General features: G+C 49.2%; 1 protein-coding gene across 1 annotated transcript in view; it reads left to right on the top strand.

The window, feature by feature from the left end:
- Window positions 1–15934, top strand: part of NALF1 (NALCN channel auxiliary factor 1) — a 614124-nt gene that overhangs the window by 579019 nt on the left and 19171 nt on the right. Inside the window, exon 2 of the mRNA XM_055542993.1 lies at window positions 7571–7742. Within this exon, the coding sequence (XP_055398968.1) occupies window positions 7571–7742 (172 nt within the window). The remainder of the gene's footprint in view (window positions 1–7570; window positions 7743–15934) is intronic.

The following is a 15934-nucleotide window of genomic DNA, read 5'->3' as shown; positions in this document are numbered from 1 at the left end:
AAAATGACAAGGCACCTTCATTCAAGGAGTCCATCACCGCGAATGCAGCTGCAACGTTAGAGCTGTCCATAAAGAAAGGGAAAGCCTTGCCTGACGTTTTGGCAATTCTCAGCCGTCCCTGAAGAGACACTAAATACGCTCTTGGTTTTCCCCACCAGATAAAGCAGAAAGTGCTGGTATGATGGTTCAGCCACTCCAGGATCAGGTGTTTTTCCGAATACTCCCTGGCCTCACACTCCCAGCACTCGCCGCTGGGTTCTTGCTGCCTGACCTTCCCCTCCGATGCCCACGGCAAGACTCCTTACAGCCTGGTCACTAACATGAGCTTTCACTTCTCCCACTTCTACCATTATGAACATTCATTTTAGAGGTGCCATAGAACTGTTTTGGAAAGGGATGGGCTAGTGTAATCTGACTTCTGGACACTTCTTGCTGTAACCCCAGCCAGAGCAGCTCGTCCATCTCAAATGATAAGTTCAGAGCAAATCCCTCCCTCGGGGCTCTGCAGGCCTCCCTGAGTCCTGCTCATTGGACCACCTCTTGCCTCCTTTGTGCAGAAATCCTTCTCTGCTTACACCCCACCCCGTGTGTTTCTCAGCACCCAAACCACGGTATCCACTTGGAAAGAGAGATTCATTTCATGAAATAGGCTTTTCACTTTTTATTTCTATAGGCTTTATTTGTCCTCCCATAAGGGAGTTTGCTGATACCTCTAAAGGGATCCATAGGACTCAATATCTTGGAAGCACATCAGAGTTCACAGTTTGAGTCCGTTCTCTGCAGGATCACAGAGTCAAGCGGACTGGCTCACACTAACCAAATAGCCAGAGAGTACAATGGACACCTGGAGGTTTCCTTGAAGGCTCAGACAGTAAAGAATCCGCCTGCAATGCAGGAGACCCAGGTTCAATCCCTGGGTCGGGAAGATCCACTGTTGAAGGGAATGGCAACCCACTCCAGTATTCTTGCCTGGAGAATTCTATGGACAGAGGAGTCTGGCAGGCTACAGTCCATGGGGTCACAGAGTCAGATATAACTGAGTGAATAAACACATACATACACTCTGCATACCTGAAGGCCATGGTGTGAATTTCCAATAAGAACTCTATGGACGGTCATTTTCTCCCAGGTACACCCAGGGCACCAAGAAGATAAAAGTGTGCACAAGGTCCCATTATGGGAGCTGAGAAAGGGAGGCAGACAAACAGGGTGTCACCTTTAGCATGAGTCCACAGGAAGAGAACATTCCAGGAGCTTCAGAGGGGTGGGCTTAAGATCGGGGGCAGGAAGGTTTACAGACGAAATCACACAGGATGGGTAGGAACCGCCCAGGCCAAGGGCTGTGTGCGCGGGGTGGACGGGGGAGTAGGGTGCAAGGTCTCAGGGGATGAGGCGCATCACTGATCCTGAGCATCACCCTCCACGGCTGCGGTGGGCGGGGGAAGGGTCCGAGACTGGAGCGCTCATCTGGGCAAGGTCGCAAAGCTCCAAGTGCAGCTTGAACTCCCCCTGAGTGCCATGGAGAGGCCCCGGGTGATGTAAAGTGGAGTGCTGATGCCACCAGATGCATTTCACAGTGGTTACCCCAACTGCCGGGTGGGGGCCAGCACGTAGGGGCGTATATGATTGAAGCACAAAGGCATGTCCGTGGATGCGATGTTGCTAGGCTAGTAAGGGGAATGGCTGGAACAACAGTGCCAACCGAAATCCAGAGGTTGGCAGACTTGGTACTCAGGAAGCAGGCTCGCAGGCCCTGAGCCAAAGAGCCTGGGTAAAGTGGCTGTGGAAGAGAGCAGAAGGGGCACTGGGTGACCCCCAGATTTCTCACGTCTCATTTCTCTTTGAAGATCAGATGCTGGATTCCACTCTGGACTTGCAGAAGCTAAGATGCTAAAGAGCGTGGACCCAGAGACACAGAGAACGCAGCTTGTAGACAGAGCAGATAAGAGAGAGAGAGGAGAAAGGGGTGCCCTGGAAATACAGATTTAGGCTTCCGTGTTTTAAAGACCACAGCTGAGTCCTGAGAGTGGGCGATTTACCTGAAAGACCGTGCATTAGAAAGTTTAGAACAGAAGCCCAGGGCGCACCGACACGGGGAAACGACAGTTACAGCGAAACAACCGAGGCTGTGCTGACTGGCGGAGCAGGAAGAAGCCCAGGATGGATAGGATTCTCGTGATCAGGGGCCCAGCATTTCAAGAAATAGTTTCTTAATCAGGGTCAATCATTGCTGCCACGAGGGCAAATAAGAAAACAGCCCATTTTAGCAGCTGGGTTTGTCATCAGAGAGGCCAGATTGCTTAGAAAGAGCAACTCTCCGGACGGTGGTTCGGGCTGACACCAAAATGTAGTGAGATGAGGGGAGGAGATAAGATGTGGCCAGGACGGCATTGTCTCAGACAGCGCAGGCGTCTATTGATGGTGGAAGGAGGGAAAGCAGCAGCCAGCTGGCCCCGTGTTCCCCAGACCGTGGACACACTGCTGATCCTTCTCTGGTTTCCTTTGTCACCGAGATCATCACCGGTTGGGCGCATCCTCTAGTCCAGGAAGCTCCCAGAGTGGATTCTCCTCTTGTTATCATTGCCCGTCGAGGGTCTGTGGACCTCCAGGTACCACCCCTGACGGGCAGACGGGCCAGGCCGGGCCTGCCTTTTCATCCCTCACCCATGCCCTCCCCTGAAGGGACTGCGCCCAGGGCTCTGGGCTTGCAAACCTAGGGCAGCGCCGGGAAGCTAGGGCCGTCGTTCTGAAGTTCAGGGGATTAGATCAAGTGTCATAACAAGATCCGCAAAGTGGGTCACCAAGAGAAAACAGGAAGGCATTTGCATTTTATTTCAGAGATGGAGCCAAGACACAGCAGGACGAGGTGTGCTCTCTGACACTCTGAATCTCCGGCGGATCAAGGAGCCTGTCTCCTTAGGCTGCCCGTCTCGGAGCATCGTCGGAGGAGGGGGACTTGGCTCAACCTGCAGGCAGGGTTTGTTTTTTTGTTTTCCTCTTAAAGCACGGCAGTCTTTCCAGTCTCTGGGGGCAGCCTGTGCTTTAGCCAGACACTGACACAGATTTAGACGAAAGACATTCAGACATATGAATGTGAAGATGTATTCTGACTTTCTCCTCCACTTAGAATTGTAACAACATGCCTGGCGCATCAAAGTGCATTAGCCGGAGGCTGTCACTGTGGCAGACTATGCTTGCATAACCAATTATTTCCCCCCGCACCCACCCCACACGCTCAAAACACAGGCCACACACGCATGAGAGATGACAGCAAAGGAGCTCATAAAATGCATCAACACAGGCTACCCGTGGAAAAAGAGCCAGCCCTTAGTAACACTCACGGGAAAGGGGAGAGAAAGAAGCTGTCCTCTAAGGTGAGAATGGCGACCCCTTTCCATACCTGACATTTTCTTCATAATGAAAAATTGTGACCGGCATTATTTTTTTCAGCCTGCTAACATGTATTTGCAATATAAATTGGTTCCTTGCTCTAAAACGTGGATATAGATTTTGGAGGATGGAGACAAGTATACTTAAATGAAACTCTAAGCCCCATGGGGCAAAAATACAAGTCTTGGGTGTTTTGTGACAGGCTCTCCAGGAGATAAGCCCAGGTCATGGGACCTCCCAGAATCAGGACCTAGTGTGCGCTGACCTCACGTGCAAGGATGAGGCTGAAAACCATGACACAAGTTGTAGGGAAAAGAATGGTGGCTGTTTCTGGCTCCTCCCGCGACCCACACAAAGCGCCCCTACCAGAGTCCCGCGGCTTAACCTCACGTCCCACCTTCGGGAAACAGACGCCTCTCGACTCAGTCCGTCTCCGGGGATTTCCTCTCAACCATGTTCCTGCCTCCTGCCAGTTACAGCCAGAACTTTTTATGAGAACTAAGAATCATCTTTAAAAAAGTAATAAGTAAATTCATCTAAGAGTCAAGTGGACCACAGTTCCCTGGGGCCCCCTCCTCGCCTCGCACCATCCAATAGGCCCCAGTAACCGAGGCGATGTGTAAAGTGATGCTGGTACAGGGAAGACCCAGCGATCAGCCAGAGATGGGAGCGGGGCAGGGGTGCTCGCTACAGCCCACAGCACAGAGTTGCAAGGGAAGACAAGAAAGTGCGGGTCTGGGATGGAGTGACTTGCCAAAAAAAAAAAAAAAGGTTACGACTGGATCAGTGGATGCCTCCTCCAACAATGTGCTGAGTTATTAGAACACCGCCCGGGAGGACAGGGATTGGGGGTTGCCGTCAACCGTGATCTTTCCCAGCCCCCCTTCTCACTTCAAAATGAGGGGCTCAGGTGGGCGTTCCGTAGGACCTTTCCCCTCTGAACTGCCCTCCTCCCCTCGGGGGCTCCAGAGACCCGGCCCCTGCCTTGTCATCCTCACTTTCCACTTCTCAGAAGCGTCCTAGCTGCCCGGGGGCCCAGGATGGGAGTGCTGGCCTGAACTCCATGCAGTTGCTACGATAATCTCTCTATAATCGGGTTCTTTATTTGTAGACTATTTCCCAAAACTGTCTCAAGGGTTTCATAGGGGAAAATAACAAATGAGAAAATGCTCTGGGAGAAAAAGAGAAAACTGGTATGCAACTGCTTAAGTGCAAACGTCCTTCTTACGCGGACCCCTCTGGCAGTCTAGTCTAGTTCATCTGTTCCTTGTCTGGACTGTAACTGGAGCATGTTTCCTGGTGCCTGCAGGCCGGGCGCTGTCAGGCCAAGTGGTACACTCAGCCATGATTTCCAAGGCGGGGAGCGCGCAGTGGGGTGGGGGAGGGCTGTCCTGGAGCATAGTTACCTAGCAACGAAACTGCTTCCGGGGAGAGAGGAAGTGCAAACCCTCCAGGGGAAGGGGGTTAAAGGTAGTTTAACCGTCCGTTTATCACCAGGAGACCTTAACTCTCTTTTTGTTCCTTCCCCAAATTATTCTTTAGCATCACAGAGCCATTTATACTATTCAGTGACACCTAGAAAAGCGATGATCCTGTATGTCACTGTAGGAGAAGGCTAAACTGTTACAAAAAAGATTTCTGGCCTTCCTTATATACTACGGTGTTCTTACGAAGGAAGACAAGTGTATTCATGTTTCATCATGGGCTTCTGTCTGAAAATCCCTCTGTTGTTAGTCTCTAAGTCCTGTCCGACTTCTTGTGACCCCAAGGGCTGCAGCACACCAGGCCTCCCTGTCCATCACCAACTTCGGGAGTTTACTCAAACTCATGTCCGTTGAATCAGTGATGCCATCCAACCATCTCATCCTCTGTCGTCCCCTTCTCCTCCTGCCTTCAATCTTCCCCAGCATCAGGGTCTTTTCAAATGAGTCAGCTCTTCGCCTCAGGTGGACAAAGTACTGGAGCTTCAGCTTCAGCATCAGTCCTTCCAATGAATATTCAGGGTTGATTTCCTTTAGGATTGCCTGATTGGATCTCCCTGGTTTCTGGTTTTGTGCCACCAGAAAACACCTAACTTTCTCAACGCCCACCCCTCAAAAAATTCTTAAAGGGCAGCATTGGAAAGTGTCTCAGAGCCATTTATTTCTCTCTCCTTTTCCTGACACAAGAATCCTCCTTACAGATATTGGCAAGAGTTACCTAGATTCTGTTTGGATTCTGGGTTGTCCACTTATTTCTATTGTTGATTATTATCCCTGGGCTAATGCATGTGCTGAGAATTACATGGGGGAAAAATGTATGTCAGCTGCTTAGACCAGAGTGTGAGACACACTTCCTATTATTCTTGCTAGTATTGTCTGGTGTTTATAATCTCTCAGTGTACATTTAACTGCAAACCACCCACTTTTCCAGGTAGGACATAGGCAGCAAAATCTTACCTGAATAGCATTAACTCTGAAAACAGAAGAATAGAACCAAGCATCAGGGAAACACCTGAGTCACAGCCGTGGGTACGGTGGGATACTTTGTCATCGTTTTATTGAGACTTAGGAGTCGGACATGACTGAAGCGATTTAGCAGCAGCAGCAGCAGGTTCAGTTTGTTCCCTTAAAATACAGAAAAGCCTGTTTTTGTTTTTCAACATTTGTTTTCCGAAATACCTATGAACGACAGAGGGTTAGATGAGATCATAGCCCTTTCACATGTCATTAAGTTAAGCAAATACTCATCAAATATTCATGCCGATCACAAAGGCTGAAGGTCCAGGATCTGATGAGCGGTCCTAACTCCTCCTCCTCACCACAGCACGAATGCAAGCTATCTGATTTAGGCTGGGTGTTTCCGGGTTTTCGGACGGAGAGATCCTTAGTGTCTCCGATGTGAGACATGAATGTCAAGGCCCACCGCTGTCCGCCCAGGGCCCTGGAGTTCAAGCTCAAACCAGGGCATCCTCGTTGCCGGGGACTCAGCGCCACCTCGTGTCTGTGGTGGGAATAGCCGTCGTCTGCAGGGCTCTGGCCCTTTTATACAAGAAAGCATCAGCTCAGTTCAGTTCAGTACAGTCACTCAGTCGACCCCACTCTTTGTGACCTCACGGACTGCAGCACGGCAGGCCTCCCTGTCCATCACCTGTCCAAGAGTTTCCTCAGACTCATGTCCATTGAGTCAGTGATGCCATCCAACCATCTCATCCTCTGTCATCCCCTTCTCCTCCTGCCCTCAATCTTTCCCAGTATCAGGGTCTTTTCCAATGAGTTAGTTCTTCGCATCAGGTGGCCAAAGTATTGGTGTTTCAGCTTCAGCATCAGTCCTTCCAAAGAATATTCAGGGTTGATTTCCTTTAGGGTGGACCAGTTGGATCTCCTTGCCGTCCAAGGGTTTCTTGAGTCTTCTCCAACACCACAGTTCAAAAAAGCATCACCTTCTTACAAACAAAACAAAACATTTTTTTGTCCTTTTATATAAAAAAAAAATGTCCTCATGTAAAAGAAATGGCATCACCGATGCAATGGACACAGACTTGAGCAAACTCCAGGGAGTTGGTGAGGGACAGGGAGGCCTGGTGTGCTGCAGTCCTTGGGGTCTCAAAGAGTCGGACACGACCGAGCGAATGAACAGCTGCAGGGCCCAGCACCTCACACCTGCAGTAAATAACCCCAGTGGATCCACACAATTGTTTCCTTTCTTGTCTATCACTGGATTTTTAAAACTTCAGGTCCTGCTCAACTTCACACTTTTTCATTTGAGATGGGGCTTCCCACGTGGCCCTAGTGGTAAAGAACCTGCCTGCCAATGCAGGAGATGCAAGAGATGTGGGTAGGATCCCTGAGTGGGGAAGATCCCTGGGAGGAGGGCAGGGCAACCCACTCCAGTAGTCTTGCCTGGAGAATCCCATGGACAGAGGAGCATGAGGGGCCGCAAAGAGTCGGACATGACTGCGGTGACTTAGCACGCGCACCAACAGCCCGTCACCTGTTGCGTCCTCCGAAGGGCTCCGTAAACAGCGTTTCGCTGCTGCCAAGACGTCGTCTGCAGCTGGCCTCGTGTCATAGGCTTTCTCCAAGTGCGCGTCTTCTCAGGAGCCACTCGAAGCCCCAGCATGCTTCTCCCAGGACAGCGTGTCCTCCATTGGTCAGAACTGTTGTCATCCCACCCTATTTCTGATTCTTCTCTGTTTCAGATCGTCTACAAAGCCTGGCTGTGTTCCCAGTACTTTGAAGTTGCGCAGCTGAACTGCAGAAAGACGATCCCCTGCAAGCAATACTGTTTGGAGGTTCAGACGCGGTGTCCGTTCATATTGCCTGACAATGACGAAGTCATCTACGGGGGCCTCTCCAGTTTCATCTGTACAGGTACAGTGCTGGGCGGGGCGGGCACCCAGCCCGGGCAGTGGCCTTGCGTTGGCACCCAGGCTTTGTTTGCTTGGGGGTCTCCTGCTACCTACGAAGCCCTGAAGGCTCGGCCAGGACTGTCCCATTCCTTCCTTCACAGACCCCCTCCCCAAAGGACCCGCAACTGACTCGGAAACGCCACGCGATGTCTTGTCTGTCTGTGACCACCATCATGACGTTCGTAAAAGGGTAACACGGCAACATGTCAGCCAACAGTAGATTTGTTCCAAACTTGACTTAGAGACAGTTGGGTTCCACCTGCCGTATCTTTGTATCAACCTGAGAACAGATGAGGAGATAAGGCCAGTAAAATTACATTTCTTCTTCAAACCAGCAATAAGTTGAGGTCAGAATGCCATCACTGAATATTTGGGAATCCGTCTCTTCTTTCCCCAACTGTCAGTTGCACTTCTGTTCTTTTTATTTCTTCTCAAAAGTGTGCAGAATAAATTCTGAAGTCATTTTGCTCCTAGGGCCTGTGAAATTTTCTGACAAAAAAAGGTGCTAATAAATAAATACTTATTTACTTAGCTTAAATAAGTATAAGTATTTAAGTATATACTTGTGAAAGTTGCTCAGTTGTGTCCAACTTTCAGCGACCCCATGGACTGTAGCCCACCAGGCTCCTCTGTCCATGGAATTCTCCAGGCAAGAATACTGGAGTGGGTTGCCATTTCCTCCTCCAGGGGATCTTTCCAATTCAGGGATTGAACCTGTGTCTCCTTCATTGCAGGCAGATTCTTTACCATCTGAGCCACCAGGGAAGCCCAAGTATATACTTAAATAAGTGTGTGTGTGTATGTGTGTGTGTGTGTGTGTTTGTGTGTGTGTGTATACCAAGAGTATAAAGAAACACTCATGTAAGTTACTTGTGTGTGTGTGTGTGTGTGTATACCAAGAGTATAAAGAAACACTCATGTAAGTTACTTGTGTGTGTGTGTGTGTGTTTGTGTGTGTGTGTTAGAATCACATACTAAGGACCAGGAGCAATTTTATCTCATATTTCCCATTGATGATGTTTTCTTCTTTCATCAAATGACTCAGACTGGGCAGAACACCAATAGCGGCCTTCAATTTCTGGATATTTATAAGCATTACACCATTCAGGCATAGAATAAGATGTAAAGGAGAAGAGGAGATTGCTTTTTAACATAAATGTTGAGTAGGCGGGTGAGGACGGTCCACTCCGCCGCCGTGATGTACCCATCAGAGCTGTTGTTCTGTTGCCTCTCAAAAAGCGCTCCGTGATGTCCTCGTAACTGGATGGCTCGAGTTGCGGCACTTTCAAGTTTTGATCAGTGAGAATTTACCGGATTCTTTCTCGAGCATTTATCTGCACGCCCATCCACTAGCTGTACTGTCCTCAGTGATGAGCTTTCAAGAGACCGTCCAGCGAGGCTCTGCCCTGAGGACCTGCCTATGCATGGGAGGACGCTATGCTGCCCAGACTTGTGGGAAAATCATCTGCATGAAGGCTAAGAGATGGGGCTCTCCTGTTTCTGCGGTGCATCCTCTCTGAGCCGCTGTCTTCTCAGCAGTAAACTAGAGGCAGCAACAGCCCCCAGGTGCGTCTGGCTCGAGGATTAACGACGGGGCCGGAGCGTGAGGTCCGTCATGGATATGTCACCCATGGGTCTTGGACGTGGCACCCGAGGAATGTAAGGGGATTGGCCAGCTGTTTATGTGGCTCCACCCATTTGATGCTGAGATCACTTTTCATACAGCTCCTCTCTGCTGGGAGGACAGAGAACGAAAGTGAGGGAGAAACACAGAAAGATAGCAACACCTCCTTCCTTTGAATCAGAGCCAGAATTCATCAGCCACAGGCTATTCAGTTATTTGACTTCTGTATAACATTTTCAACAAATGGTCATCAAGATAAGGCCTTCATCTCTTGACTTTGGTGTCAATGAGGTGTCCATGATTTTAAGACTTCAGAGAAACTTCTGGAATTCCATGTGGAGGTGGCACTCTTCATGCACACACACACAGCTTTTTCCCTGGAGAAGGTCCGCAGCTTCTCAGAGCGGACAGCAGCCTCAGACCACTGGAGTAACACCTGTCTCTGTCTCCTGCTTCCTAGTCTCTTCTCTGTCAGTTTGAATCTGAAACCTTGGTTTCAGTGTTTGTCTCTTTCCTTGCATACTTCTAAGGCCATTAGAAAGCCTAACATGGAATTTAAATCTCTTTCTGCACAACGTGTGCAGAAAGTCTGTCTTATATATTTTAATTACCTTTGAGTTTTTGGAAGTCACATGTTTCATCTGCATCATCAAGGAGCACAGACAGGGAAAGAGAGAGCTGTCATTTTTCAGGTCTGGGGGAACTGTCACTGACTTTGGAAGCTTCCTGGGAGAATCTCATCACTGAATCTTTGAGAACCGGCCTCTTCTTTCCACACCGTCAGTTCAGCTTCTGTTCTTTCTCTTACTTCTCAAAAATGTGTAGAATAACATTTTGAAGGCATTTGGCCCTAAGTTCTGTAACATTTTTTGGACAAAAATGTACTAATTTTCAGATTGACCTTCTTTTTTGAGCTGCGGCCCAGGCCTCCTGGAAGAGTTCTCGGGGGTCCGGATCACTGGCGGCCATCATTTCCCACTTTGCATCCCGGAGGCCCCTCGAGTTCTGTTGCTTTGTTGTTGTTCAGTCACTCAGTCACGTCTGACTCTTTGCGACCCCATGGACTGCAGCACACTGGGCTTTCCTGTCCTTTGCTATCTTCTGGAGTTTGCTCAAACTCATGTCCATTGAGTCGGTGATGCCATCCAACCATCTCATCCTCTGTCGTCCCCCTCTCTTCCTGCCTTCAATCTTTCCCAGCATCAGGGTCTTTTCCAGTGAGTCGACTCTTCGCATCAGGTGGCCGAAGTATTGGAGTTTCAGCTTCAGCATCAGTCCTTCCAATGAACATTCAGCGTTGATCTCCTTTGGGATGGACTGGTTTGATCTCCTTACTTTCCAAGAGATTCTCAAGAGTCTTCTCCAGCACCACAGTTCCAAAGCATCAATTTGTCAGTGTTCAGCCTTCTTTCTGGTCCAATTCTTTATTGCTGGGTCTGAACAAGATACAAATTTCTGCTGATAAGAACCACTTGGTGCCATGTCCCTACTGACCAGGGTCCCCACCAGGGCCCCCAGAATGTCTCCTTCTGGGTAGAAGGGAGCTCTCAGGGCCCACCAGGGAGACCCCACCGCAGAGCCCAGTGGCCGCTCGCATTGGTAAGGAGACTAGTGAGACTTTTGCATATGAAGTCTCTCTATGTGCATACATAACACATAAAGAGACTTTGGCATGTATTTTGCATATAAATGTGTTCCCAAACTTTGTCACACAGTCTCTTACAGATATGGAGATACAAAGAATTCACCTTTTCAGGTAAATTTGGAGTGAATGCAGAGTCATCTCACACATCTTTACCCATTTTGAATAAAGCATCTTCTGTGCTCTGGCAGAATTAGACTCAACCTAGTTGAGAAATGGGAGTCTTTTTCCTAGTTCTCCAGTCAGCTGCACATAACCTGAGACCCCCTTCCCCCCCCCCCCCCGACCCCAGGAGGCAGGCTCACAGGCGGGTTCCAGTTCTTCCTCAATGAAATGGGTGAATGACAACAACAAATCCCAGTTCCACTGAAAGGATTTCACCAAGTAGTCTGGTCTTCACCTTTGCCTCCAGTAATTCCTCTTCTTTAAAACGATTAATAAATGGTTTTGTTTCCATTCTATAGGCTGGAAAATAGCATCGTGTATCATCAAAAGTTAAAGGAATAGAGTTTCCTTCAGATTCAATATAATTAATCACATGATCTTCCTACGAATATGGATCCAATACCTCCAATTCGGAAGCTTCCAGAAGGAAAGCGATTCCCTCTAAAACTCAAGCTCAAAAAAGTACCCAGTGAGCATATGACTGCAAAAGCCTCACTGGCCAGATGCGGTCTAGGGAAGGTCAACTGTGTTTAAGCTGCTTCTCCATGGCGACGGACCAGTGGTGGGATGGTGGCTTCGGCCAGTCTTTCAGAGATGTGGGATTGCAGGGCTCTAGTGGTCCCTCTCACATAGGCTTTTACTGGATATATACTGATGCTTAGAATTTCTGTCCTCTGTCCAAAAAAAAAAGTGCATCTCAGCCCTTGGGATCAGGAAGCCAGTTACAGGGCTCAGAACAGACAAGATTCCTTTAAGTTAGTTTAAATATTTAAAATTCCTTTAATTGGGGAGTTACTTAAAATTTTGAAAAGTTACTAGATGCCATCTTTAATGAATCATTTCTTAAGAGGCACATTACTTACCCATGTCCTACATGGGAATGTCTTAAATTCCTATTTTTTGGTCATCCTTAGCAAGCTGGTAGCTTATTTAAAAAAAGCAACGAAATATCTGAGAATGTACGTCAACTGCTGAACAGTGTCTTTCACTGATGCTGTTACTGAAGGTCAAGACCAAATGCAACCACAAAGCTAGAGGAGAGAAGGGCATCCTCGGATGTTAAGTTCTGCTTCCATCTTAGGAGACGAAGGAAAGACTCTGCCTGGAGATCTCTCCTGGCTTTCCTGTTAGAGAAGAAAACTGACATGTTGCTGAAGCAGCGTTTGAGAAATTAATCAGGGAGAAATACTGAGGCGCTGTCAGGGTGAAACCTGTCATTGGATGGCAGGCTTTACTGAGTTAAAACTTTTCAGAGTGGGCTCTGCTCTCAAGCTGGGTTCACACGACCGCTCTACTATTTTAGAAACTGTTTCTTCATCTTCAGAGTGAGGGGGTGGAGTCGTTCATGGCTTCTGTGTTGTCAACCCATCATCCTGGTAAGCAGGTAGGGTTCCCCCCCACACACACTCCCTCGCCTTCTCCCTGAATCCCCTAGAGGAAGCCCTGGATTGCTTACCCGGGCTGGGGAACCAGCATTAACCACCCAGAAGCAGCAGCACCGCGCAGGCTGCAGGTGCTATGGTAACAAACATTATGAAAATTGCCTCTTGATTGACGGATAAAAGAGACTCGACAGGATCCGCTGCCGTATTTTTCATAGATGAATTATTGAAAAGAGAAAAAAAAGAGAAAAGTAGACATCGATCTGCTGGGGGTTACTGACAATGGAGATAAAACATATTTGAGAATTCTGTGTAAATTCTGCACTTCATTTTTTGAGCTGTGACAAGGAGGAGGTTATGCTTCTGCCGGTCGGGAAAACACAGTGGGCTGGCTGTGGGTGCGTGGTTAGGGGGACAGGTCTGATTATGATGTGATGTGTGCCGGGCGCCCCCTGGTGGCACAGACATGCTCCTGCAGGGGCCCTAAAGCAGACAAGGGCCCGCAGGCCGGGAAATTCAATCATCAGTGGAGAGACAATGATGGAGAATACTTGCATATGCATGTCGATCACATCAGAAAGGAACTTGTTTAAAACATGTCTCGCGTCATTCACAGGAGAGCGTTCACAACTGTGAAAAAACCTTCCCAAAATCGTGTCCTGACGTGACTGCCGAATTGATCAAAGATTTTTTAGAAAGATGACATAAGAGATTTTCTCACCAAAGGAGTATTTTAGTAAAATAATCTGCTACCCAGAGATCTCTTCATTTGGACATCTATGATATTTTTAATTTCCGTACTTTCTCCAGCATGTGAATATGTTTCATGATTTGTCTAAAACTTGTTTCTGCTTCCCCCACCCCAGACCCTGGAAGAGAGAATAATGAAATACCAGTTAGCTATGTATTGCAATTAAAAAAAAAAAAAACTTTACATACGTACTTACGCCAAAAGGGAAGTGTGAAGGAAGATAGCATGATCAGGATAGTGAAAATCCCTCAGTCATGTCCAACTCTTTGAGGCTCTGGGACTATACAATCCACGGAATTCTCCAGGCCAGAATACTGGAGTGGGTAGCCTTTCCCTGCTCCAGGGGATCTTCCTGACCCAGGGATCCAACCCAGGTCTCCTGCATTGCAGGCGGATGCTTTACCAGCTGAGCCCAAGGGAAGACTATGATTAGGCTTCTGCTGCTGCTAAGTCGCTTCAGTCATGTCCGACTCTGTGTGACCCCATAGATGGCAGCCCACCAGGCTCCTCCATCCCTGGGATTCTCCAGGCTAGAATAAGAAATATGAAAACAAGTTACTTTTAAAAACCTCGCGCAACATGTAGTACCTTCATGTGTTTGGGACACCGTCTTCCGTGAAAACCCTGCACTTTCGGACTAAATGCATATACTTAGATCTGAGCTCAGGTCTTCATACTTAAGATCGTCTTCCCCGACGTCCACCTCCGTGTGTGTTTCCGCAGCAGCTCAAGTTTGCCTTGAGCAAGGAGGCTAATGCTGGGAAAGAGCCCTGGAGTGGAAATTCGGTTGGTGGGTTCTGCCCATGGCTAGGGATTTTGGAACGTCACCCGCTGGGTTCTATTTCATCACTACTAGGGGCTGGCCGTGCTGGGCCTCCAGCACTCTCGCCCCTCCTGGTAGCCGAGGGCCGGATCAGAGTCAGACAGGTCTGCAGCCATATCACCCTGAGCGCGCGGGGTCCTGTGTGAGTCAGACGGGCAGCATGAGGGCGAAGCGCTCCGGTTGCAGACCACTCGGCCATCCTTTTGGGTGTTGGTGGAGGATGGCCTCTGGCTCTAGGTCCCCCTGGATGATGCTGGTGGGAGAGCCAGGCAGGACTGGTGATAAACTCACCTGCCTCCAGGCATGCTGGCTGTACCCTCCCAAGCCCGCACACCTCCGAGACGTTCTGACATAGTCCAAGTGGTGCTTCTGCATTTTCTGTCTCTACCCCGCCTGATCCAAGAGGAGAAACAAAAGGGATTAGACCAGGGAGAGTTGAGGAGCCCATGCCTGGAGCTTTTGCGTGGCCTGGGGTAGAATCAGCCCCAAAGTGAGCCCAGTCTGTATGGCAGGGAGCTCGGGGCTCACCGTCCCAGGATTTGGAGGGGCGAAGCCTGCAGCCACTTCCTGGCCTGTCCCCAGGTCACTGAGCAGAAAGCTGTCCTCTCTTTAACATGCCCTGGCGAGGACATGTGACATCATCTCATGGTTGTGACCCCTTGGACTGCAGCCCGCCAGGCTCCTCTGTCCATGGGATTCTCCAGGCAAGAATCCTGGAGTGGGCTGCCATTCCCTTCTCAGAGGATCTTCCCAACCCAGGGATCGAACCCAAGTCTCCTGCACTGCAGGCGGATTCTTTACCAACTGAGCCACCAGTGAAGCCCAAGTTAACCTGCAGCCACACTGAAATTTGCTGGCCTGGGCAGGAGCATCGCGTCCTCTCTGAGCTCCCAAGGATGGATGGCAGTATTTCTCTGAAGCCACAGCGATTGATTGCTGCCCTGGAAGCACCAGAGCAGGGCACCCTGGGCAGTCAGGCGGTGGGTCTGCCCTCAGGTGGACATTGAATCAAAACCTTTAGAGAGCCTCCCGAGAGCGAGGTGGAAGGTGAAATACACACCCTTCTACAGGTTCCCCAGAAACCTGCTTGACTGAGGAGACACAGAGGTGTCGATGGCTGACATGTAGCAGTCAGAGCAGCAAGACGAGGAAAGACTTTAAATCTGGAAATTAAAGTTTATCTGGAAGGATGAAAGTGTCAGTCACTCAGTCACGTCTGACTCTTTGAGACCCCAGGGACTGCAGCCCTCCAGGCTCCTCTGTCCGTGGGATTCTCCAGGCAAGAATACTGGAGTGGGCTGCTGTTTCCTCCTCCAGGAGATCTTCCCAACCCAATGAGTCTCCCGCATTGCAGGTGGATTCTTTACTGGCTGCGCCACCAGGGAAGCCCTATAGCTTTGGGCAAAGAGGGATCTCCCAGAACAGGTGAGACCTTTTCCAGTGAAGGTGTTTAGTAGCTGTGTCTGCAGTTAAACATCCCTGCAGTCAAGCCTCTGTGAAACATTTGTCTCCCTCCACCTACTAGCTGTCCTGGGTACCAAACTGCCCTGGACATTCCAGTGATCTCCCATGACTCGGTCAATCTTAGAGCATGCCTGAGTCACAGACGTCATGTAGTCTGATGCCGCTTTTGTACTGGATTAAGCAGAGCTGCCCCCTCCCAACTTGTTGCTGCAGAAGCTAGGATAGTCCCACGTTTCCTGGCTGTTAGTCCAGTGTTTGCATCACTAGTGAAACAGGAAGTGACCAGTCGATAGGTCTGTCCGG

The sequence above is a fragment of the Bubalus kerabau genome, chromosome 12, assembly GCF_029407905.1.
Source record: "Bubalus kerabau isolate K-KA32 ecotype Philippines breed swamp buffalo chromosome 12, PCC_UOA_SB_1v2, whole genome shotgun sequence".
In the NCBI taxonomy this organism is placed as follows: Eukaryota; Metazoa; Chordata; class Mammalia; order Artiodactyla; family Bovidae; genus Bubalus; species Bubalus kerabau.
This window is presented reverse-complemented; position numbering and strand designations above follow the sequence as displayed.